At 36.5% G+C, this 27918-nt stretch overlaps 1 protein-coding gene across 1 annotated transcript; it reads left to right on the top strand.

Moving 5' to 3' along the window:
* Positions 1-15673: 15673 nt before the first annotated feature.
* On the top strand, positions 15674-19531 carry LOC143637614 (uncharacterized). Its single transcript, XM_077104986.1, has 7 exons — positions 15674-15809; positions 15894-16011; positions 16501-16589; positions 16708-16754; positions 17156-17244; positions 18494-18627; positions 18709-19531. Exons 1-7 carry the CDS (start codon positions 15681-15683, stop codon positions 19372-19374), a joined length of 1272 nt encoding a protein of 423 aa, XP_076961101.1. The 5' UTR covers positions 15674-15680; the 3' UTR covers positions 19375-19531.
* The last annotated feature ends 8387 nt before the right edge of the window (positions 19532-27918 follow it).

Genomic DNA, 27918 nt, shown 5'->3' with positions numbered 1-27918 from the left:
CTGATTCTACGAATTATGTGAATGAGTAAATCCAACCAGCAAGAAAGTAGGGTTCCAGGGTCTGAGGCCTTACAGATAAATATATAATTGTTAAACGAGTTTAAAACGAGACTTGACGGGTTCGAAAGATTAGTTTTAGGTGAAAACAATAATTATAATTTTTATAATTGATTTTATGTGAATAAAAACAATTTTATTTGATTTAAAATAATTTATAAAAGAATATATATAGTTTATAATAATTAATATAAAAGATTTAAAAATAAAACAAAAATATTGCTTTGACCTAGGTCCTTATGGACATAACACAATGACTTAACCACTAGACCACTTGTTTTGTTTAGGTTAAGAATAGAAATATTATGTATATAAAAGAAAAGAAAAACATTATCTTCTTCATTATAACCCTAGATTTCAAACCGTTAATTGGTTCCATGTTTGGTAAAATTAATTTAGGGGTTTTGGTTTATGGCTAAAAACTAATCAAAAGCGTATAAAAATTACCCGTAATGGTTAAGGAGTGACGGTGAACCTGGGTCGCAGGAAAAACGAGCTTTGAAGCATTAACTCGTGATTAAAGAGAGTTTATCAGTGTAAATGGGTTTTGTGAACGAGTTTAGACGAAGATGGGGGGCCTATTTATACTATCAATTGGAGCGTGTGATGGTTAATTCTCTTAATTGGGTTTTGACCAAAACGGCCGGCGGTTAGTGATAGTTACGGGATAAATATGCGTGAATTAGTATATTATAACTGGTTATGATTGATGATTAACGCGTCATATTGAAGTCTAAAGCCGTTAGGATATTTATGTTGGTCGAAAACGCGAAAATAAGGCTCATGGGGACTCGTCGAAGCCGCGAATCCGGTGGTCGGACTCGCCGAAAATGCGTGGTCATAGGGAGGGGTGGCGGCTGGATTGGGATATATATTATATTAAATAATAATTTAAATAATGTTTCCCTTCTAGTCCTTCATGTTTGATATTCCTTTAAAACAAAAAATTAACTTATATTTACAATTTGGACCTTGGACTTTGAAAGTTATAAGTTTAAATATTTATTATATTATACCCGGATAACGTAACTCGTTTAACTTTAAATAAACTTTAAGCCTTGGAGTTTCGATAACCGAACGAAATGAAAACAAGAAAACGAATGAGCATTTATATATATATATATATATATATATATATATATATATAAACAAAACCCGAAAATTCGAAATGGGTCGGGTTTTCGGGTTTGAAAAGTGACGAATGTTACACGATTCACAACTTTTAGAAATTTCGTCCCGAAATTAAAATAAAAATAAAATTTTAAAAGAAAAACAACTAATATGAGGAGTTGTTAAAAGTTTTAACAATTTTACATATACATAATTAAATAAAAACAATAACGTCAATCTTTGAATGGCCCGAAAGACGCCACAAATGAGAATATGACAAGGACACTTATATATAGGATATACCAGCGGCGTATCAACCATGCCCTTATCATACTACATCTGTCCCGTCTTTCAAAATCATTCCAGGTTTCGAGTTATTGCACACAACGTGCTTATTATGCCTTCCATGCGAGGACTTGGATAATTACGTGTCGACCCATAATTACCCTTATCGTCGGATGGTCCACATAATCCGTCCCATTGTGTGGGTTTTAAAGATAAAATGACAACTTTGTAAATCAAGACAATAAGTTATAAGGATAACTAAAATATGTAACTAAATCCTTGAGGTCAAGGGTAAGCGAAAATATTAGATCCAAATGAATGAAACCATACCGGTTTCAACAATATAAACGATGTTATTGAAATTACTACGAAATGAGCGAGATTCTTAAAGTAACGAATATTGAATAACAACTTTAAGTTCATGAACATCAACATACTTAAACGAAACAATAGGGTCGAGAATAATAAAGTAAATAAATGTGGCATTGAGCCAACGAAATATAAGCGTGTAAGTCGGTAAAGTATTGGGTTCGAGGATAGTAAACGAAACTTTAATATTAACATGTTTCTTGGAGTCAATATTGACTCGTTAAACAAATGAAAATTTCAAATAAAATATCAATGTGAATAAAGGCCACATTGAGATTAAGAATCACGAAATAAATTATCAAAGTGAAACATTCGTCTCAAATTGATAAAACATTGAAATTAAGCATAAATAATTGAAGCTTCAAGATCAAAATAAAACATTTATCAAATTGATGAAATATTGAAATCGGGAATAACAAAATAATTCGAATAAAACATTGAGCGGAAATAGAACTAATCAAATAATCAAAACGATTTGTGTAATAATAATAATAATAATAATAATAATAATAATAATAATAATAAACTTAACATGTACATGGTCCCAATTTCAACTAAACAACTATGTTTATGGGAAATCGGTTATAGACCACGAGATACAGATTCAAAATGCATTATACATGAAAATAGTTCACTAATTAATGAATAACCAAATTCGATATTAACTTCGAAATAAATCGATACGTAAAATTATTTCGATAATATACAAATAATATATATAACAATATATTTGAAGACGAAAGAAAGGAAAACGAAAGATAGCTAGCGATGCTTGTCTTCTCGAAGGTGGGTTGTGATATGAAAGTTGTTATAGAGGCGGTGCCATGATTTCTTAGTCGAAACTCATTAGCGTTGAAAAATGAGGGAAAGAAATGATGGTTGGGATTCGTTCAAGTTTGTGAAAAATCGATTGTAAAAAAATTGTGGCATTTTTTTTATAACTCAAAGAAAAGTTATAAAAATAATAATTTGCATGAAAAAAAATTTTATATATATCCTTACCTAGCTCTAAAGCTTAGAAAATTTCGTAAAACTTTTAACGTAAAAGAATTTTCTGTTGGGCGGCGTCCTATGAAAACTTTATGGGGAATAACTTGCTTAAATAAAGAGATATTGATTTATTTTGTTTTAAAGATTTATTTGGAATAACAATAATATTAATAAGAATATCAATAGTAATGTTAATAAAAATAATAGTAGTAAAAATGACAATAATATTAATCATAGTAGTAATAGTACTACTACTAATAATAATGATAGTAATAATAATATTATTAATAATAATAATAGTAAGTAATGTTAATAATAATATTGTTAATAGTACTAATAATAATAATAATGATAATGATATTGGTAATAATCCATTTAAAATGAAATTTCTTTAGATAAAAATAACTTGATTATACGAAATAATTTGTGAACACATGAATATATATATATTTGTTAATTTACTATTTAAAATAATCGGGATTTGAAGTTGAAGATGAACATGAGAGTTAATTTATATAAATTTATTTCCACTCTTAAACCAGTTTTCATTCTAGTCCAATTGGTTAGTTCATATGACTATGGTATATGAGACCTAGGTCGGGTTTGAATCCGGGTCTGGCCACTTTAAGTTTTATTTTTTTTACAAATCATTTTTCCTTTATTAAATTGTTAAACATTATATTAAATACATTAAATCAAATAAAATCATTTTAAATTTAATAAAATTATATGTAAACTAAATTTTATCATTTTCATTCAAAAACCAACTTTTTCACATTCGTACGTTTCGTAAAACCCGATAATATAACATTATTATATCCGTTTTGTTAATACCATATATTAAATACGCCAATTGATGTTATACGAGATAAAATTATATTGTTAAAACCGATACTTCGTAAATATAATAAAATTCTCATACTAATAATAAATTATTATTTGAAATAATATTTAAATAATATAAATGCTAATATATAATTTCTTTTCATTAACTTTATAATTCGCTAAATTGATGATATTCAAGATAAAATTCCGATAAAAATCGTCTTCGTAATTCCCATATTAACAATAGATTATTAATCAAATAATATTGTAACACCCCGGCTTAAGCGGAAACGCCCGAGTGTGACGTATAGATTGCTCAAACACACGTGGCACTATTAAGTGACCATAATAGCATTAATTCATTTAATAAGCCAAGTAACACAAGTTCGAAAGTAACAATACAAGTTCAAACCAAACATAACCATAACAATAGTTCTTTTATTGAAATACCCTAAGTAATCTAAGTGTCTTCAATACTTCAACCTCTAATCACGGTACCTGTAAGATATGTATAAAATATGGTCAGCTATAAATATAGCAGGTGAGTTTCCACAGTTTAAATACGTACATAAAAACCATACAATTCATAGATATGCGGTAAACGAGCAAGTAAGTCCTTTCCAGTTGGTACAACCAACGTACTTGGATAATCGCGCAAGTAAGGTCCTTTCCAATTGGTGACAACCAACGTACTTGGATCATGAGGCCCTTTTCCACTCGATACAAATGGACCGGAGTGCAAAGGGGGGCGTATGATCATACTTAATGAGGCTTCCCAATCGTGCAAGTAATATTCGTGCAAGTAATACAAGTAACACACAAGTCCATATACGAATTGTAGTTTTGTAATAGAAGAAATAACACTTGAATCTTTATAAGGATACATATGCTACCCCAAAACATTAAAACATTAAAACGGGGTGGTGAAAAACTCACCTTAGTAATTGAAGTGAAAAAGGAATAAGAATAACTTGAAGGCGTCAAAGGAACCGAAGCAATCAATCCGTACGAACTATAAATAAGAATAAACATGACTTTTAACGGCTATTCCATCGGGATTTTAAGGTTGTTTAATTGTATGATAGTTTTAGAAGATAGTTATTATTTTATTACGAATCTTATGGCTCTTAGATTATTATATTATTATTTATGTTTTAACGACAACTTGGTTATTAGTACAATTTAAGCACTTTAATGGCGAGAAAACAAAGTTTATATGTTCGAAAAGCTTGAACTATTGTTTACAAGTCGAAAATATAATTGTTGCTTTAACAAAACGATTTTTTTAGAGAATTAAAGTTTACTTTGCGATTATTACACGATTTTTAATAACGACTTATGAAAACGAGAACCTTGATATTTATACGTAAAATGGTGAGATATATTTATAGTTAATTTACATAATTTTTATTTAATTTAAAAAGGTTTTTATAAATTTATTATGATTATTAATTGATTAAAATGTTTTATTAATTAATAATAAACTGGAAAAATGTTTAATAAAAAAAATATGCGATTGACCCGGGTTTCGAACCCGGGTCTTGGTGGTATAAGTTCTGGGTGTTATCCAACTGCTCTGGTGACAATATTCATTTATAGTATGGTTTTTAATACTTAAATATACCATTAGCTTTGAAATGGATTTTAATAATAATAATAATAACAATACAGGGCCCAACACAAAAAAAAAAAAAAAAAACGCTTGACCCGGGTTTCTAACCCGGGTCTCATGTTTACAATGTTAACGATTTAACCAGTTGGACTAGGAAGCAATTCAATGAAGTTATGGAAACAGTTTACTTTAAACAGATGTTCAACTTCATCTTCTTCATCTTCAAGAACATAAACCCTAATTTATCAATTGGGTTTCTGTTCCATGTTCGTTATAATTAGACTAGGGGTTTTGTTTATTGGTGTAACGACATTAACAAGCATATATTAATTACCTTATAAGGTTTTGTTTTGACCGAAACCCAGTTGCCGGAAAAGTAACAAGAAAGCTCCCAATTACAGACAAATCGGTGTATTAGAGGGGGATTGAGAGGAATGAGCGAGTTGTTTATGAGTTTAGGCGTCTATTTATACTAGGTGGAGGAGCGTCTTCACATTAATTCGTTGATTTGATTTTCCGGCGACCATTACGGGTCTATTTACGGCGAATAAACGCAATTAACTTGTTGGTTAATGTTTTATATTGACGGAGAAACGCGTTTACATATTTATTTGGTTAAAACGACGAAGTTTGGTGGTGTTTGGGTTACCTCCGGCGCCCGGAAAAACGTGAGGTGGGGGGGGGGGGGACGGGATAGGGTTGGGTTTATTTATTAATATAATTTAAATATTATTTACACTTTGGACCCTGCAGTTTCATAAACATTTTAAATGATGTTTAATATCTTTTAAGCTATAATAAGTTTTTAGAGTTTACACTTTTTGCCCAAACTTTATTCTATAAGGTCTTCGGTTTTGGATTATTTACGCGTTTTACTCACGCGGCTCGATTAACGTTAAGGTTCGGGAATTTATAAACATAACAATGAACAACGAATAAAGAACATTAAATGTCGGGAATCACTTTATTAAAATATATTTAATACATCGAAACGACCCAACGGGTCGGGTTTACAATACGAACACGAATCGAAAATTGACAAATGTCACAGCATTCACTACTTTTGAAAATTTCGTCCCGAAATTAGGTTTAAGAATCTGTATCAAATAAATGGGGATACTTAGTTCGCATTTGGTCTTCCCGCTCCCAAGTAAATTCAGCGCCTCGTTTAGATTCCCAACGAACCTTTACCAAGGTATGCGGCTACGTTTGGTCTCTTTGTCCATGCGGTCCATAATTTCCACCGGCTTCTCAACAAAATGCATAGATTCATCAATGCGCACTTCGTCAAGTGGTATGTGGAGATTCTCCTCGGCTAAGCATTTCTTAAGGTTCGACACATGGAACATCGGATGAATATTCGCGAGTTCTTACGGAAGTTCAAGAGTATAGGCCATGCTACCAACACGATTGAGAATTTTGAAAGGTCCAACATATCGAGGAGAAAGTTTGCCTTTCTTACCGAAACGAACAACACCCTTCCAAGGAGATACCTTGAGAATAACACGATCACCAACGCTGAACTAGAGAGGTCGTCGACGATTATCCGCGTAGCTCTTTTGGCGACTACGAGCGGTTAAGAGATTTTGTCGAATTTGTGCGATTCGATCAGTGGTCTCTTGGACAAGTTCAGGGCCGGTGATTTGGGTTTCACCAATATCATTCCAACAAATCGGAGAACGAGACGTACGACCATAGAGTGCTTCGAATGGAGCCATACCGATGCTTGTATGAAAACTGTTATTGTAGGAGAACTCAATCAGATGAAGATGAGAATCCCAGTTTCCACCAAAATCCAAAACACAAGACCTAAGCATATCCTCAAGCGTTTGAATCATCTGCTCGGATTGCCCATCGGTTTGAGGATGATAGGCGGTACTAAGGTTCAAACGAGTTCCCAACGCGGTTTGCAAAGATTCCCAAAAGTGACAAGTAAAACGACTATCACGATCGGAAATAATAATACGCAAGGGTACACCATGACGACACACGATACGTTGAACATAGATTTGAGCGAGTTGATCAACCGAGAATTTTTCATTGATCGGAATGAAGTGCGCGGACTTAGTCAAACGGTCAACAATAACCCAAATTCCATCGTGGCGGTTTCGAGTGGTTGGAAGTTTAAACACGAAATCCATGGTCACATCTTCCCATTTCAAAATCGGGATGTGTGGTTGCACGAGTAAACCAGATGGTCGCTGATGCTCGGCCTTAACTTTAGCGCAATTAAGGCACCTTGCGACGTACAATGCAATGTCTTTCTTCATACCAGGCCACCAAAATATGGACCGTAAGTCGAAATACATCTTATCCGCACCGGGATGAATGGAATATCACGACTTATGAGCTTCGTCCATGATGAAAGTACGAAGATCGTCACGATTGGGAACCCACAAACGATTAAGGTAATACAACAAACCATTGCGCTTAGTTTCGAGTTGAAGCTCAGCGCCACAAGACATTTCGTCGTGCATATTACCCTCGGTGACAGAGACATGTTGAGCTTCAAAGATTCGGAGTTGGAGATCGGTTTGGACGGTCACACTATGAAGCAAGATAGATTTCACATGAGTTTTTCGGCTAAGGGCATCGGCTACAACATTCGCTTTACCGGGGTGGTAGCGAATTTCGCAGTCGTAATCACTAAGTAATTCGGCCCATCGACGTTGCAGCATATTTAAATACTTTTGGTCAAAAATGTGTTGAAGACTCTTGTGGTCGGTAAATACCACACATTTTTTGCCATAAAGGTAATGTCTCCAAATTTTTAACGCAAAAACCACAGCACCGAGCTCGAGATCAAGCGTTGTGTAATTCCTTTCATGAACTTTGAGTTGCCGTTAAGCGTAGGCGATGACTTTACCTCGTTGCATAAGGACACAACCAAGGCCTTGATTAGAAGCATCGCAATAGATAACAAAGTCCTCGTTGCCCTCAGGAAGAGCAAGGATCGGCGCATCGCAAAGCATACGTTTGAGAGTTTGGAATGCTTCATCTTGCTTTGGCCCCCACACGAAAGGCTTATCTTTGTGAGTCAAAGCGGTTAGGGGCAAAGCAATCTTGGAAAAATTAAGGATGAAGCGACGATAATAACCCGCGAGACCAAGAAACGAATGAACTTCAGTAGGAGAGGTTGGTGTCTTCCAATTCCTGATGGCTTCAACTTTGACGGGGTCAACATGAATACCTTTTTCGTTTACTATGTGTCCCAAGAACGGAATTTCGCTCAACCAGAATTCACACTTCGAGAACTTCGCGTAAAGTTGTTCATTCCTCAAGAGATCAAGGATGGAATGAAGGTGCTTTGTATGCTCGTTTTGGACTTAGAATATATGAGGATATCATCAATAAAGACAATCACGAATTTGTCTAAGTATGGCTTGCACACGCGGTTCATGAGGTCCATGAATACCGCGGGGGCATTGGTTAACCCAAAGGGCATAACCCTAAACTCATAATGTTCGTATCGAGTCCGAAAGGCGGTCTTGGGTACGTCATCTTCATGCACGCGTAGTTGATGATAACCCGAACGAAGATTAATCTTGGAGAAGCAAAAAGCTCCTTGAAGTTGATCGAAGAGATCGTCGATGCGAGGCAAGGGGTAACGATTCTTGACCGTAAGCTTGTTGAGCTCGCGGTAGTCAATACACATACGGAAGGAACCATCTTTCTTCTTGACGAATAAAACGGGTGCGCCCCATGGAGACGAACTAGGGCGAATGAACCATTTTTCCGAAAGTTCTCGGAGTTGGGTAGACAATTCTTGCATCTCGGAGGGTGCAAGACGGTAAGGAGCCTTCGCAATCGGAGTTGCACCAGGCACAAGATCGATGCGGAACTTGACTTCTCGAACGGGAGGAAGACCAGAAACGTCATCGGGAAACACTACGGGATACTCACGAACAACCGGAATGTCTTCAATCTTTTTCTCCTTCTTTTCAACAACGTGAGCCACGAACGCTACATACTTCTTGCGCAAGTATGTTTGGGCTTGATAACACGTTATGAGGTTAAGACTCGAAGGAGAAGGCTTTTCACCAATAACACAAAGGGTTTGACCATCGGCAATCGGAATACGAATTATCTTCTCGAAGCAAACAATTTCGGCAGGGTGAGAGGACAACCAATCCATGCCTACTATGATGTCGAAACTTCCCAATTGCATCGGGATGAGGTCGATTGAGAACGTGTGGCCATTAAGATTTATCTTGCAACCTCGAATAACAGAGTCGATCGTCACGGATTTACCATTCGCTACTTCAACGGTGTATGAGCTCTTAAGTCTAGATCGGGGCTTAACAAGCAAGGACTCAAATTCAAAAGACACAAAACTCATATCGGCATCTGTATCAAATAAAATGGTAGCAAAGTAGTCGTCTACAAGAAACGTACCGTTCACCACATCGCCATTTTGTTGCGCTTGGTGGGCATTCATCATGAAAGCACGCCCACGGTTATCTTGAGGAGCTTGAACGGCTTGAGTGACTTGAGCGGCTTGAGCCTCATGAAGTGCAGGTGCTTGAATAGCTAGCAGTGGTGGAGCTTGATTAGCCATCAATTGAGGAACTTGAGGCTGAATCGCTTGGTAGGCTTGGTAAGCTTGGAGCTGGAATTGTGGGCAGGAGCCAGCCGAAGTGTGTTCACGTTTGCGAGTCGTGGACACGCACTACGAAAGTGGCCAAGTTCACCACAATTATAGCAAGCCCGCATTTGGTTAACGGGTTGGGCATATGGCACGGGTCGGGGATTTGGTTGAGCAGCCCTCGGGGGAGCCACTATGGTGGTTTCACGACAACTGGGGCTAAGATGCCCGTAACGGTTGCAACGGGTGCATTGTCGGCAAGAGGCATAGGCGGGATGGTGACGTTGGCAGGTGCTACAAAACGGGTGAGGTCCGTCATAGGGTTTCTTGAGAGGTGGCATGGGGTTGGCTTGGGTTGAAGGTGCGGGTTGTTGGGTTAGCGCGTAGTTCTTGCATTTCTTGTTGCGGCTGTGGGAGGAGTATGCGGGTTTGGATGATTCGGGTTTGGGTTCTTTGGGTTCAGCAGCGGGTCTTTCGATCGGTTTCTTGGATGATTTTAATGTCAAAGTCCCGGCTTTGACATGGTTGTCGGTTAGGGTTGCGGCTAGTTTAATCGCATCGCCAAGTTCCTTAGGCGAACTACTAAAGACACTATCTTGGATTTGTCTTGGTAGTCCCCTAATGTATTTCTCGATGGCACGCGAGGTAGGGGTAACAAGATGCGTTACTAGCACGCTCAACTCGTTGAAACGGGTGGTGTAAGCCAAGTGCTCACCGCCCTCTTGTTTGAGGTTCCAAAACTCAGCCTCCAAGTTCATGAGCTCGTTTGGAGGACAAACTCTTGGGTCATAAGATCCTTCAATTCGTTCCATGGCAAGGCCATGGCAGCTTCAACACCACGGGTCGACTTTTCCTTGACCCACCATGTAAGTGCGCCTTCCTCGAACATACCTGTAGCGAATCGGGTTCGCTTATCATCAGGACATTCAATTTGGTAAAACACGCTTTCCATCTTTTCGTACCACTGAAGTAGGGCAGTGGCACCTTGAGTTCCATTAAATTTGTTAGGTTTGGCATCAGTAAAGTTCTTGTAGGTTACAACGAGAGCTGAAGGTGGGGGAGGAGGAGGGTTAACGTTGGCCATGATGTTCTGGTGCATCTGGGTCATGATATTAGGGAGGACCGCTGTCAAGTGCTTGGTAATCTGGGAGGTCATCTTGCTGCTAGATGATCGACGCTTAAGGTTGCGGGAAGCCATTCTGCGAACAAGGGTGACGAAAATCGTGAGACTTGGAATAGTGCATGATATACATAAAGAAAATAAATCTTTTGTAACATTTGTTAAAATATAAAAATCATAAATACAATAAGTGTTGTAAGAAACTTAGAGTTTTTCATGAACCACCATGGACTCTTGTGTTCCAACACAACATCGAAATTTCGAAAGTAAATCGAACCAAAAGCTGGCTATTCGTGTATCACCACGACTTGACAGACTTTCGGTTAAAACACAGTGTAAAACATAGAGGGTCGGAGTCACACGTTGCATGAACCACCATGACTTGTATGACCCCTAAGAGTGCAACCATATCCTTATCACAAAGAGGACATGATCACGGCTGAAAACATGAAGTGGTGAATCGTATGGCGTTTGGTGTAGTATGCTTTGGCCTAATAAGTTTCATGCCCTTCCCGAACTCTCCAAGTAAGCAACCAGGTCCCGCGGCTGATTGAGATTTATGCGCATTGCTTATCCTTAGGTTTCATGAACCTTGGTGTCAAGAGTTCGGGAAACAAGCACGTCCCCCTTCTAGTTAGTACATACCCGCCACGACGAGTCATCTTTATGCAGAGAATTATCGGAACACCATAATTTGAAAATTTTGAAAATTTTTTTTTGCTTTTAGGCATAAGCCTTGGACTTGTGTGTGCTTTGTGTACATGAGGCGTAAACGAATTAAGCAATATAGCAATAATAGTAAGTGCGTTCAAACAATCAAATAAAGGCCCACATAATTTTCTAATCATGCAACCTAAATAATTTAAACAATTAAGCTATAGCTAAACTAGAACACTACGTCTAATGTCCTATCTTATAGCCACGGCTCTGATACCAATCTGTAACACCCCGGCTTAAGCGGAAACGCCCGAGTGTGACGTACAGATTGCTCAAACACACGTGGCACTATTAAGTGACCATAATAGCATTAATTCATTTAATAAGCCAAGTAACACAAGTTCGAAAGTAACAATACAAGTTCAAACCAAACATAACCATAACAATAGTTCTTTTATTGAAATACCCTAAGTAATCTAAGTGTCTTCAATACTTCAACCTCTAATCACGGTACCTGTAAGATATGTATAAAATATGGTCAGCTATAAATATAGCAGGTGAGTTTCCACAGTTTAAATACGTACATAAAAACCATACAATTCATAGATATGCGGTAAACGAGCAAGTAAGTCCTTTCCAGTTGGTACAACCAACGTACTTGGATAATCGCGCAAGTAAGGTCCTTTCCAATTGGTGACAACCAACGTACTTGGATCATGAGGCCCTTTTCCACTCGATACAAATGGACCGGAGTGCAAAGGGGGGCGTATGATCATACTTAATGAGGCTTCCCAATCGTGCAAGTAATATTCGTGCAAGTAATACAAGTAACACACAAGTCCATATACGAATTGTAGTTTTGTAATAGAAGAAATAACACTTGAATCTTTATAAGGATACATATGCTACCCCAAAACATTAAAACATTAAAACGGGGTGGTGAAAAACTCACCTTAGTAATTGAAGTGAAAAAGGAATAAGAATAACTTGAAGGCGTCAAAGGAACCGAAGCAATCAATCCGTACGAACTATAAATAAGAATAAACATGACTTTTAACGGCTATTCCATCGGGATTTTAAGGTTGTTTAATTGTATGATAGTTTTAGAAGATAGTTATTATTTTATTACGAATCTTATGGCTCTTAGATTATTATATTATTATTTATGTTTTAACGACAACTTGGTTATTAGTACAATTTAAGCACTTTAATGGCGAGAAAACAAAGTTTATATGTTCGAAAAGCTTGAACTATTGTTTACAAGTCGAAAATATAATTGTTGCTTTAACAAAACGATTTTTTTAGAGAATTAAAGTTTACTTTGCGATTATTACACGATTTTTAATAACGACTTATGAAAACGAGAACCTTGATATTTATACGTAAAATGGTGAGATATATTTATAGTTAATTTACATAATTTTTATTTAATTTAAAAAGGTTTTTATAAATTTATTATGATTATTAATTGATTAAAATGTTTTATTAATTAATAATAAACTGGAAAAATGTTTAATAAAAAAAATATGCGATTGACCCGGGTTTCGAACCCGGGTCTTGGTGGTATAAGTTCTGGGTGTTATCCAACTGCTCTGGTGACAATATTCATTTATAGTATGGTTTTTAATACTTAAATATACCATTAGCTTTGAAATGGATTTTAATAATAATAATAATAACAATACAGGGCCCAACACAAAAAGAAAAAAAAAAACGCTTGACCCGGGTTTCTAACCCGGGTCTCATGTTTACAATGTTAACGATTTAACCAGTTGGACTAGGAAGCAATTCAATGAAGTTATGGAAACAGTTTACTTTAAACAGATGTTCAACTTCATCTTCTTCATCTTCAAGAACATAAACCCTAATTTATCAATTGGGTTTCTGTTCCATGTTCGTTATAATTAGACTAGGGGTTTTGTTTATTGGTGTAACGACATTAACAAGCATATATTAATTACCTTATAAGGTTTTGTTTTGACCGAAACCCAGTTGCCGGAAAAGTAACAAGAAAGCTCCCAATTACAGACAAATCGGTGTATTAGAGGGGGATTGAGAGGAATGAGCGAGTTGTTTATGAGTTTAGGCGTCTATTTATACTAGGTGGAGGAGCGTCTTCACATTAATTCGTTGATTTGATTTTCCGGCGACCATTACGGGTCTATTTACGGCGAATAAACGCAATTAACTTGTTGGTTAATGTTTTATATTGACGGAGAAACGCGTTTACATATTTATTTTGTTAAAACGACGAAGTTTGGTGGTGTTTGGGTTACCTCCGGCGCCCGGAAAAACGTGAGGTGGGGGGGGGGGACGGGATAGGGATGGGTTTATTTATTAATATAATTTAAATATTATTTACACTTTGGACCCTGCAGTTTCATAAACATTTTAAATGATGTTTAATATCTTTTAAGCTATAATAAGTTTTTAGAGTTTACACTTTTTGCCCAAACTTTATATTATAAGGTCTTCGGTTTTGGATTATTTACGCCTTTTACTCACGCGGCTCGATTAACGTTAAGGTTCGGGAATTTATAAACATAACAACGAACAACGAATAAAGAACATTAAATGTCGGGAATCACTTTATTAAAATATATTTAATACATCGAAACGACCCAACGGGTCAGGTTTACAATACGAACACGAATCGAAAATTGACAAATGTCACAAATATTAAAAATAGTTCGTTAAAAATTCCGTTAAAATTTGAATATAATATTATAATTCAAAATGCCATAAAATGCTAATAAAATATATTAAAATAATACAATATCCCTTTAACCAAATTATAATTTTTTCAATCTTGTTAGTTAGATTTTGCTTTAATTATAGTTCGAGAAGTTCAATCGTTTCGGGTTCTTTAACGCACTTTCGGTTGCTTCGGTTTCATTATCGTGCTTTCGGCTTTTATTGCATGTTTATCTTCGATTTCGATAAATGGTTATGACTTAATTCTTGGCCGGTCAGAATTCCGTAGATTTAGGGCTTACAAATGCACCTAGTTCGAGCTCGCTAGTTTTGTGTATTTCTGTTTAGGACCTCTTCATGGTCAAGAAAACAAAAAAGAATATATTAATATGAGTTCGAAATTTTAATATTTGTCTAGCATTTAGAGAGGGCTAAATACATCAATACAATATATTTTTGCTAAACTCGTCAAAGAAAGAATCAACCTGATAAAATCACCTTTAAAGCTTAAAAAATCGAAACCTGACACATTAAAAAAGTTCAAAAATCCGACCAGTTAAAAAAACTTATTCATCTACATTCAATATCCTTAAAAAATCTTGATATATTATTATAAGAATCTAAATTCCTAAGACTATACGTTGTCGAAGCTTCAACAGGGGTGCGATGGGTGGCTTCTTGCAGCGTCACTATTGAACACTGCAACAGGTGTTAGCCCCCTCCCCCCTCCATCCCCCCCCTCCCCCGAGGGGGGGGGGGGCGATGAAGGAGCAAGCGCTAGCCCACTCGCGAGTGTTAATGGGCAAACTGGAATGGAATGCTTGGGAAATTGGCTCGTGAGCAGGAGCTTTATCAACAAAAGGGTCAAGTGAACGAGCATGTGCTTTATCCGAATCCTAGAGTGTCCAGTCGGCATGATACAATACAATATTAGAGAACGAATCCAGATCTAACGAAGCCTCACAACAAGTCGTCTAACATATAAATTTCTTATTAAATATACAAATTAAAGAATAAAATAAAGAAAAGCCCAAATTGCAATCCTTCTATTTAGACATTTGAAGTTTCAATGTAAAAAGTGAAAACAAGTCCCAACATTGCCGTTATGAATCTACCATTTTGACCCCCTCACACTGTTGACGTGTTTCAGTTCACACTTCACACAACCAAACTCCGTTACGGTTATATATACATCACCCACACCCTCCAACACCACACACACTCTCTCTCACACACCATCTGTAACTGCATTTGAAGTAAAACATCATGGAGAGGTTGTAATGAATGCGTGAAACTGAAGTCACATTACACAATCTCTGTTCTGTTCCTCCTTGTGTTTCTTCCAATATTAATTAATCGCACTTCCACCTTCAAACATGACAAACAAAGACTACAATTCTTCTCGTTCTGCGTTTGCTCAAATCCGGCAAACGCAGAACGAGAAGAACCGAGTTGAAGCTGTTCTTCAACTCGTTAGAAAACCTTCTCCCCTCACTCTCAAACAGGTATATATATGTATGTATATATTATCATTCATCATATATTTGATGCAACGTCGTCTTAGATCTCTAATGCGTATTCATTTACAGGAAAAATTTTGTAATGAAGCTTGTGTAAGGAGGTTTTTGAAAGTGAAAGGCGAAAATGTGAAGAAAGCTGCGAAGCAGCTTCGAGCATCACTCTCGTGGAGAGAAAGCCTCGGCGTCGGTATAATTTTGCCTCTCTTTTTTTTCATTGATTCGTGTTTTTTAATTTTGAAATTTTTAAAATTAAAGAACAGGAATCAGTTTATTTTGAAAAGTAAATTATTACATGTGACAATTATTTAGTTCTTTTTTATTGGATTACGTTATGCTTTTTAGAGGAAAAAAAATAGTTTTACAGATAATTTCCAAAAGTAACTCCTGCTTTTGGAGTGTGAAGATTGTAAAACAAGGATATAATATTGAACTTGTGGTTGTGATTATAATATGATTACACATGATATGCAATTATTTCTCTGTAAAGTTTGAATTTACCTTTTTAATAATTGAATATTTGAATCTCCCCTTTTTATACATGTATTTTTGCTTTGTATGTTCAAACACTCGAGAGAATCTTACCTTGAGTTAATTACTTTCGCCATTAAAGTAGCTTTGATCATGACTAAAGTAGATTTTAATCTATGTTTTTACTTTTGGCTATGGTAAATTGCAGATGAGCTTATTGCTGATGAGGTTGCTGGAGAGATAGCTGATGGTATGGCTTATGTAGCTGGTCATGATGACCATTCTCGACCTGTGGTGGTAAGTAACTAAGTATATCTTGATTAAGTTATCTCTAATGCAAGGTTTAAGATGTTTATGTGACAATTATAAATGTGAATATGTGTATACTCTCTACTAATTCATGTTTTTGTTGCAGATTTTCCGGATCAAGCAAGATTATCTCAAAATTCGCTCACAAAAGCAGTATGTTACTAGTCTAATATATGTGTACATATTTAAACTATTTATCTAAACGATTTAACAGGTTGTGAATGAGTTGTAAACGGTTTGTAAAGAAGCTGTGGGTTATATACTTATTGTCATAAAGTTATAATGTTGAGGGTTAAACACATAAAGTTCTATACAATTTTTTTTTATTTCTAACTTTTATAAAATGTGTTAACTTTGTTTAGTTTTAGTACAACACTCAAATACAAGTTTACATAAAACAGATAATGTCATACAGGAGACAATATGGATTTTAAACTGATTACACTAGCCAACCCAAAGCTACTAATTATTTTCATGACTTGACATAATTCCATGTTATATATTAGTTATGTATTTATTCTCAATATATATTTTTAATTTTGAATTGTACATAGGTTCACCCGTTTGTTGGTTTTCACTTTGGAGGTTGCAATTCAGACAATGGCAAAATCAGTGGAACAGTTGGTTGTCTTATTTGATGCAAGTAAGTCTATGCATTTGAATAAAAGTAAATTTAACATTTGACACTTAGTCACATGTTTTAAATTTAGATTCCACCAACTTAATATTTAAATATTATATTTTCCAATATGTCAAACATATATACTACTATTTATAATTATAATTATAATTTCCGTATTATATACTACAACATGTAAAATCATGAAACTGCTAGGGGTAAACATGTAAATATCCTACGACAAAACATGTGGATGAACTTTACGTCAGTTGGATGTTGGAAACTAATGTACATTCTCCCAACGTTGTCCTTCCCAAAAACCCTCTTTTTCACTGTCTGAAATGCTTTTTTGTCCATTCCTTCATTTTTATACAATCTTTTTAAAAATTTTTAAACTTTAATTGCATAATTAATGTCACGCCGGATGACATAATTAATGCCTAATTAATTCTAACTTTGATGTCGATTTATGTGTCGGGAAACCGGTAAGCTTTCTCAGACTTGTTTCAGAAATTGCCGGAACTATCCTCGTTTGTTCTTTTAACGGAAACAAAAATTAACACATGTTATTTAAATCTTGTTTTACAAAAGTGGCATATATATGTCACAAATGCATTTTTCAATATGATTTTTTAAGTATATCTAAAATTTTAATACTAAGGGCACCTGTTGTATAAATTTATTCTTTTAAATCTTTGCAACTGATATGAAGTTCTAGTTTAGTTAAGCTAATTTCATAGGTTTTTTGAATTCATTTTTAAGTTTAATTATATCATAATTAAAATCTTGAGTTATATTGTATTTATGTAATAAAAGTCACACAGTTAAATATATTTAATTTTGTATTTTTAACTTTAATATTTTTATTTTATATAACAGTTCAGTGTAAGCAAAACAATGCTAAATTGGTCTATAGGAAATTTGAAGTATTTTAGATATGAATTTGATATTTATTTTTGGTTCTATTAGAATCTTAGAAAATATACCTGAAATGACATGTAACTTACAATATTTTAACATATCCTTTCGAAAAAGAGAATCGCATAATCCAGAAGTGACTTTAGTGTCCTGTAAATTATTGATTTTAAAGTCAATGACTTTTAGGTGGCCAATTTTTGACCATAGCAAATCAATGGATAATTGCCACATTTCAAAATTTTCAAACTTTTTTATATTTAGTAGAAAAATCTAAAGTTAAAACATAAATAAAAATAATTTTGAAAATAATTTCATAAGAAAACAAAAGAATTAATGGTGAGGAAAATGCACACAGGCTTTTTCAGGTCAGCATCAGGGTTTATGAACATAATGGTGGCAGCACTGAAGACCATAGGCGAGCACTATCCTGGTCGTCTACACAAAGCTTTTGTCATTGACCCTCCTTCACTTTTTCCATATCTTTGGAAGGTACATAATATTATATAAAATAATAATCCATGCATTTTGTTTATAATGTTTAAATTTATGATACTATGTTGTTAATTGTAGGGTGTCAAGGCATTTATTGAGTTATCATCGGTCACAACAATGATCTCTTCGGTAGATTTTGATGATTTTCAAGAGTTCAATAACTTCACTTCATACCCTCGAGCTGCATCTCTTTGCTTCAATCCTTCATCTGGTTCAACGAAGCCTAAAGTTGGTGCATGCTCTTCTTCACGGTTTGCGTTCACTATCTCCCCTCATATGGACACACTTAAACCATGGTATCTGACTTTGTCTGACAACTCGTCCTTCAAAGTGGGTCCCACGTCTATAAATGTACCAGGGTCTGCTCTTATCTCGCCTATCAATGCTCGATCCTACTCATTTGCATCACCAACCACAAGAAACATGAACACTATGAGAAAAAGCTTCTTCCCAACAACCCCGTTACCACAAAAAAGCCAAGTCATGGACCACTCGGGTGTAAACCACCCAAAAACCCCTAAACCATCATTCCTACACTCACCAGCCTTGTTTTCTAAAAAGGAATGTCACTTAAGCAAAGCTGACAAGTGTAGGGAATCTTTTATTCCATTTTTGAGATTTTATAGACGGCCGTATGATGAAATGATTTATAGATCAAAGATGAAGCCACCACTTGGAGGTCTTATCTCGATTGTATCTCCGCATATCAGACACCACCACATGTCCGTCTCTCAACGGTTTTGAGAGCATCAAAAGAGTATATATAAGATATAACATTTATAATGACAATGTAATAACTTATATTATTTATATTTTATTTTAGAACTCCTAGTTTGAAAGAGGAAATTAATGATGCTTTGATATGTGTCTTGTGCATTAAATGTGTGTTACGAATGTTATGTAAAAAGAAATAGATGACGTGCAAAGTGGGATGTGAATTGGCGTGCAGTGAAGACTAAGACTAAATATATTAACACATGTATATATATAATTCAAAAGTGACCATTTTTAAGTGATATTCTTAATTGCTGATTACAAAGGTGCATCTAAACACCAAACCAGTTATAACACTGTGTTTTAAGTTGTCAGATTACAGCGGTACATCTAAACTATGACCGTGAGCTAAAACAGTTGCAACAACTCATATGGAATGCTTAAGTTGTTCGAGCCAAACACATGAACGATCTATAGTGATATGTTCAAATTGTTACAACTATGTATCTAAACCAATATTTAGCTTAACAGACACGTCTGCTCTAACTATAAATTTTTCCTACAATCCTCACACAAACCCAGTTATAACAATGTACGTGTTTAAACTGCTAGATTAGTGCAGTACGGTCAAACTAGGTACAATAGTGAGCTAAAACAATTACAACTCCTGTATATAACGCAAAATAGTACACTCAAGTTGTCTGAGGCTAACTAATGAATGACCTATATATATATAGGGAACGGATATTTTGAGAACTTGTTTGAGTTTTAAGAACTTTAAAAACTCAATTATAACCACACATTTAATTAAATGATTGGTTTTTTGTGGTTGTAATTAATTTAAAATTTAATATTAAGAGATGAGAGAGAATGAAATAATATTTAATGATAAAAGAGTAAAAAGGTAAAAACACTTACAACAAAAAGACAAAATATCTATCATCATTTTTTTTTTAATTTAATATTTTATTTATCTTTTGACCATATTTTTAAATAATAAAGCCCATAATCTAATCCAAATTACATAAATTAATTTTATTACAGAAACCGTACAAATTACAAAAATTACCTCAAGTACACAAGTTACCCGAAATTACTACACAATACGCAAATACCATATGTATATTACCCAAATTACATCTAAACCAATTACACAAATTACTCTAATTGCATCTAAACCAATTACACAAATTACTCTAATTGCATCTAAACCAATTACACTATCTAAATTACATTAATTTCCAACCACGAAATACACCAAATACATAGATTAGCAATTGCATATAATACACAAGGTACATAAAATTCAAAAAGTACACAACAAAACACATGGATTTAATAGATTACACAAAATACACCTCCTCCGTAGTTTAATTTCAAACTTTGGCATGTTTTTGGACAAAACGATACCACCACAAAAAAAAATGTGAATTAAGAAAAAATTGAAATAACCATAATAATATATCAAAGTTTCAATCAAATTAGAATAAAAGAAATAAAAAAAGAACTAAATTGAACTAGAATTTAAAGGATCTGATTTTCAAATTAGATTAAATTACTATATCTATTTAAAAAAACTACAATTTGAAAGAGTAAATTATTAACCTCATTTTGAATAAAATTTGACATCGTTTTGCCAGTCTCTTTTAGAATAAAATTTACAGCCACTAAAAAAAATTAATCTCATTTTTTTATTTGAACGTTTTATCTTGTTTAAGATTAAAATGAACTTCATAATTTGATATCCATATTTTAAACCAAAAAAAATTGTAGTCTTATGTTCAAAACCACTATAAATACAGAGAACATTAATAATTATCTTTTTTTTTAACGACTAATTTTTTTTTTCACTATAGGATTTAAACCCATATCTCCCATTATAGAAACCGTAAAAGTTAACTACTTGTTTTATAAAAAAAATATATTTATTGAATCACAACTTTGAAGTATTTTGTTGGTTTTAACTAATTTACAAAATTAAAAAAAGAAAAAAGAAATAAAGTGTGTGAATATTTTTCTAAAACTTACAAATCCCACTTCTTTAATTTATGGTTTCATGTTTGAAATTAAAACCCAATAATTTTTTATCCAGTAAATTCATAGACAAGTCAAATAAAAAGCACAAAATAAAAAAGGAAATACATAAAACAATTACCTCCATATTATAAAACACTCATATTCCCTAATAAACTACTTTTAATTTTTAGTTAGATAAGATGACTTACAAGACCAGTGGAGAGAGAAGAAATAATATTTTATGTTTTATAGAAAGAGGTAAAAATATCAATAACTAAATTGCCCTTTATTATTTTAAATGTATGATGATGTAGTTAAAGTTTTTAAAACTCATATGAGTTCTAAAAAGAAATCACACCTCTATATGTATATATGATTATAATGATGCATTCAAATCTTTACAATTATACATCTAAAACTGTACTTTATTAGGTAGTTTAATAGATACATGTGCTCTCACTATAAATGTTTTATACGATCCTCACAAAATATTCCACTCCAGGATATAAATGTGGGATGGCAAAATGCATGGTACATGGCGTGGTCGAAACGGTGAATTAAGACGTGCATTGGGAATCGTTTATTGCTTCCAAATAAACAAGCTATTCAACAAGACGAAAGTCAATTTTTCCTTCGTCAGTTTCCTGTTGTTTTCATATCTTGGTTTCAGTAAATAAATATAACTAATCCTTTATGCTTTTATTTTGCAAATTTTAAAAGGAAAGCCCAGGAAAGCCCCACCATCAGTAGGCAGCGTGCACACACACAAGCCAAACAAATTACTATTACTAATATATATAATTATGAATTTTAGTGTTGCAAGTACGTTACAGAGACACTTGGCAGCATCATATTGGTCCGTGATTTTGTTTTTTGTTTTTGTTATTTATTCGATTCTTATGACGAACGTAAAGGAAACCGATCAAACGTAATATTTTTGTTTTAGTTCTGGTAGCATAACAAACCTTACAGAAACCGCAGACTCGCCGTCTCAATGTCCGTGATCGATAACGCTCGGGTTTTACCAAAGCTGATCAAGTTTACCGACCGACCTCCCCACCCCCCAAATTGGCCATTGGTCCACCTCCATTTTTTTTTTTGGTTTTTTTAGTTCCGGTACTATAACACACGTAATCAAAACCGAACAAATTTGTGTCGAGTTATTGCCTCAATGCCCGAGACCGACAACACTTGGGAAGCGTCGGGGTTTGCCGACCAAATAAACATCGTTTCAAATATTTTGTTTTTTTATATTAATTTGATGAATTAATTTTTTTTTTGTTTTAAAGCTCAAATTTTACCAATGAGTATACAGTAACGAACGCATCCGATACCGATCAAATTCGTGTCGACCCACCGTAGTGACGCTCGGTTAGACTGACGTTTGGATTTGAACGTTGGTGATTTGCCAGCTGTCACAGCGTATTGCGCCGGGTAAAAAAACTGGTTACAACATAAATCATAAAAATTCTTGTGTCTTGATGTCTTAAACAATATTCACTATCTTGACTTTTTTTTTTTTTGAGAATTGACAATTGTATATGATATAAGGCTATATGTGTTGGGTAGAAATACATAATGGATCACAAAGTACAACACGATGCTAGGTAATATAGCATAATGTTGAGTAAAATGTAGCGTTTAATTCAAGCACAAATAACAATAATAATAATAATACTAACAAATTTATATTTTATTACATATAAAACTTTAAAAATCTTTTATATATGGATCCGTAAAAATCTTTTTTTTTCCTTTAATAAAGGGATTCCGATACAGTAGTTGTTATGTTCGTTCAACTTAACCACTGTCCTTTTGTGCAATTACTTTCAAAATAATTAGAAAACCTATTTAAATTATATTATTCTTTACAAAAGCAAAATGTTGCATTAAATTAAACGTGGTTGACGGAAAACAAACATTGCATTTGTTTTTTAAGAAAAAAAAGACCTTTGCGGTTCACTGTTTTTAAAGAGTACTCATACTCCAAATGCCAGTGTTGTTAACATGTTTAGATAAAGCTAGCCTATTCTTTTTAATTGATGAACGTTCAAATTTCATGAGTAATACAAGTAAAATAAACAAAAAATGCTTGCTGAAGAAACGTGGATCGACTCACTGGTAGACGATCTACTTTCCTCGGGTGTGATTATGCTATTCCACCGATGGTTCACTGGGATCTGGGTTCTTCCACCTACAAAATGAACAGCACCGTAAACTTACCCCTCAGAAAGGGACAGAGGGGTCCTCTTTGGGGTAACCCTCCGGTGTGAGAATAAGTGTTTGTAGGAGAAGATAATAATATGAGAGTAAGGAATTTGGAGTGTATTGCTTAATGTAGTTGAATACTCCGTAATTGGATGTAATTGGATGTTTTTGGATGTCTCTCCTTGTGGAGTTGATGTGGTATTTATAGTGCTAGGGTTTCCCATGATTGGGCTCAGACCCAATTAGGGCCTTGTTGGCCTCTTCCAATTGCTTTGCGCCACGTGTCCTTGGGACACCTGGTGCTTTTTCATTGGTTATAATCACGTGGTAGCACATGGGTTTTGCTGAGTTGTCCACCTTTCATTGGCAGCTGTCAACATCAGCATATTCTTATTCCTTAAAAAGATACCTTCTGGAAGGTTGTCTGACGTGCACAATCAAGGTTGCCCTAATCCTGATTTGGATAAGGACGAGGTTGATTATGTGCATGTGTGATACGCGCCTATCCTGAGGATGCGCGAGGTCTTCTCTTTATTCTCACGCGCAGATGTTTCATGCGCAGATGTGATATGCACGAGCATGTGATATGCGCCACGCGCGGATGTGCCACGCGCATATGTGATATGCGTGAGCATATGTGATGCGTGAGCATATGCGATGCCTGAGCATCTGTGGTGCCTGAGCATATGATGCCTGAGCATGTGATACATGAGCATATGTGATATGCGTGAGCATATGTGATATGCGCCATGCGCGTATGTTTTGGCTTTGTGCCTTCATAATGTCTTGATTTCAAGCCACTTGTCCATATCTTGTGGGTTGACCCGCCTCGCTCGTTGTTGAGGCGGGTACATACCTCTTCAAGCCCCCCCAGTCTAATGTGTGTCTTGTCTCGCGCGAGCAAGGCAAGATAGATATTAGACTTAACAGTTTGCTCTTTTAGTAGGGGTTTGTCTGTTTCTTCTTATTATTCATCGTTGCGCGAAATTCTATCATTTTGGTTGAAAACGAATCGTCCCTGTACGTGGTTGGTTGTTGCTGACATGCGTCAGCGATGGAGACGTGTCAGACCTTTCGTGTGCTCGAGGTGCTACAGTTGCCTTTCGTGTCCCCTCACATAGTGTCAGGGACACGTGTCGCGCTCGCGTTGGTCCGTACCTGCGAGTGGTGGCGCGTGAATTCCGGCAGCTCCTGTATAGTTTCTTTTCGTGTCCCCTCAAACAGTGTCAGGGACACGTGTCGCGCTCGCGTTGGCTTACAGCTGCGAGTGGGGGCGCGTGAAGTTTGATCAGCACCAATTTTTCTCTCTCCTGGGCCTATAAAAGCCAGCCCCTTTGAGTTTTTTATCCTTCATCTTCTTGTTTATTCAGAGCTTTTTCCTTTCATACTATTCCGATTGCCTTTGTTCTACTTCCAGATCTTTGTTCTTCAGAAGCATCCTTTGTCCGTCTTCACAGTTGTATATCTGATAGCTCAGACAACACAATCTCCCCTATCCATCGCCGTGTTAAATCGTTAGTAATGTCCACATTGAAGAAGACCGGCAAGGGGAAAAGGGCTGCTGAGGCCTCATCGGAGGAGGTAGGGAGGACCAAAGCAGTGAAGAAGTGGGACGAGATCCCCTGCAAACTGAGGCAGGCCGATTTTGACAGCCTTATCGATACTCAGGGTTTTCTCCCTGAGTATGGCTGCATGTTGCCGGCGGCCGGGCAAACGGCGGCGGACCCGCCTACCGGCTATATATCCCTTTACTGCCATTTTTTCACCCACTGCAACCTTCGTCTCCCGATGACAAGGTTTGTGGGTGCGGTGCTTAGGTTTTATGGGATTCATATATCCCAAGTCCATCCGTTTGGACTCGTGCGCATGACTCATTTTGAGTTCATGTGCAAATCTCAGCGCGAGGAGCCCACCCCTCGGCGCTTTCAATTTTTTTATAAGCCCAAGATCCAAGATTCTTGGTTCTCATTTATTCCTCGCAGTCAGAAGGTCAAGTGCTGCACTGTTTCATTCAAGAGCCTTCATGACTGGTCTGAGAGGTTTTTTTATATCAGGGCTGGTGTGATCCCCATCCGCATGACCATGCGCGCGATCTCTTCTGCGCCTGCGGATGTGGGCGTCTTCAAGAACCCAACTGGCGCCTGGGTGAAAAAGTTGACTGCTGAACCATCCCCCGCCAAGAAAATTTGCGAGGAGGCGCTGGTGGGGGTTGGTATGAGCAGTAGGTGGGCTGACAGCGCGACTGAGCCCGTTATCCAAGTTGACGGCTTGTGTAAGTTAATCTCATTGCATTACTTCTGCGCGAATATAATTCTTTTTGCTGATATCATTTGACTTGTTTTGTGCAGTCAGCAAGGAGTATGTCCACGCCGCCTATGATGAGCATATGGAGGGTGGCTCCGTCGCGCTGGGCGCTGGGGAGGTTGGCTTCCCCGATCGCTTCGATGACATGTTCCTCCCTGTTGATCTGGGATTTCTCTTTGACAGCGATGCGCCTGGTAAGCCTTTGTACTTATACATTTGCCTTTATAATACCAAATTTTGCTAACACTTCTGTTGCGTGTATTGTAGACGCGCTTGAGAACTATGAGCTGGAGCTCGCGGAAGAGGAGGAGGAAGAGGAGGCGCCCCAACTAAAGCGTAAAGCTAAAGGGAAAACTGGCGCAGGGGCCAGTAAGAAGCAGAAGAAAGATGATGCCCCTGTTGTTCAGGATCCTCCTACTCAGGCGAAGGGACTTGAGAAGACCCAGGTGTTAACCACCAAGTTTTCCTTGTCTTCCCTGCCTCAAAAAGTGGGCAGACCTCCTGTCCACACGAGGTATGGTGCCACTACCTCCTCCCTTCGCGCGGTGGAAAAGGGAACCGGCGTTGCGCCTTCGACAGGTATACTTTGCTTATCCTTTGGTTATCTTTTATGGTTCTATGAGCGCGATTCTGATAGAATTACTAATGAATCTTTGCTCACTCAAATGTTTGTAGAGCCGGCGACCTTGGTGGATCAACCTCAAGCGCAACAAGATGCCGAGGCTGCGCCGGAGGTCGCTTCGAAGTCCCCTGTTTTACCCTCGAAAAAGGGTAGAATGGACTTCATGGCGTTGTTTGCCTCGCGAACGGAATTGTGCCAAGGTACGTATTGCGCTTTTATTTTCTGACTTTCTTTTAGATCAAGTCATGAACCATTTCTTTTTGTTGATTTTTTCATAGGAGTCATAGCTGGCGTACAAGCTGCTGGCGGCACTCCTGGCGCCGGTGCCAGCGCCGTTGGTTCTGCTCCTGCTCCTGCAAGCGCTGAATCTCCCCTCATCGGGATTACTAAGGAGCAGGAGGCCGTTTTACGCGCCGACCTGGCGGCGTCGAGACCTCCCTCACCTCCTCCTGCGCACAGCCCTGCTCGCGAGACTGATTTTGGTTCTAGGTCGCAGGAGAAAAGGCCTGTTTCAGAGAAGGATGAGGAGTTTGAAGTTGAAGACTCCGACGGCGGCCGCGCCAGCCCTGCAGCGCCACGAGATTTTCCGGCGCAGCCTTCTCGTGGGGCTGGCGCTGACTTTTCTGCTTCATCCCCGCAGGTATAGGTTCGTTTTTGCTCCGCTCCGCGGACTTCCATATTAGTGTTTTGATGACTTAGATCATTACTTTGTGTTTGCAGGAAGCCGATCACATCTACCGCCCGAGATGGAACATTACTGAGGACAGCTCATTTCAGTCCATGGGTGTGTGTGAGGACTTCTGGGCTCATTCTGTGCCTCCAGCTGAAAGGAGGTTTCAGGAGGCCCGCACTCGCGATGACTTGCTCAAAGATCATCTGTTTGCTGGGTCGGCTGTAGGTTTTGGCTTTGTGCCTTCATAATGTCTTGATTTCAAGCCTCTTGTCCATATCTTGTGGGTTGACCCGCCTCACTCGTTGTTGAGGCGGGTACATACCTCTTCACTTGCTAAAAAAAGACGGAAACAAGTTCGTGAAAAAAATTCAATAAAAAACAGAAACAAGTTTACTATCTGTTTTGTGTCAAAGAAAACATGGCTCGTGGATTTTCATTACCTTACTGTGCAAATATGGCAAAAAACCGATTTGCACAGTTATATTTACTATTTGTCTCTGACTTTTAACTTTTATACAAATGTTTTTTTCTCCTTTCAAATCTGACTTTTGGGTAAGATGGTAGGAATACGGGTCGTGTCACGTGATGGTTTATGAATAAGATGACAAAGTCAATATGGAGCTCGTCCCACCCGTTTCTACTTGTCTTTTGTTCCCATGTGTCGGTTGAGTTTGTGATTCAAAACTATGAGACAGAATTTCTAAACTTTATCTTTCACTCAAATTTCATTCGTTGCTCTTGATATTTAAAA

Source organism: Bidens hawaiensis, unplaced genomic scaffold (genome assembly GCF_021521415.1).
Source record: "Bidens hawaiensis isolate Kalapana, Puna unplaced genomic scaffold, B.hawaiensis_p1.1 tig00000055_1, whole genome shotgun sequence".
Lineage (NCBI taxonomy): Eukaryota > Viridiplantae > Streptophyta > Magnoliopsida > Asterales > Asteraceae > Bidens > Bidens hawaiensis.
This window is presented reverse-complemented; position numbering and strand designations above follow the sequence as displayed.

Bases quoted from the DNA above. Each gene is read 5' to 3' on its own strand.
- LOC143637614 (XM_077104986.1), top strand. From the start codon at position 15,681: ATGACAAACAAAGACTACAATTCTTCTCGTTCTGCGTTTGCTCAAATC. The intron at 15,810-15,893 runs GTATATATATGT...ATTCATTTACAG, and splicing joins CTCCCCTCACTCTCAAACAG to GAAAAATTTTGTAATGAAGC. The intron at 16,590-16,707 runs GTAAGTAACTAA...TTTTTGTTGCAG, and splicing joins ACCATTCTCGACCTGTGGTG to ATTTTCCGGATCAAGCAAGA.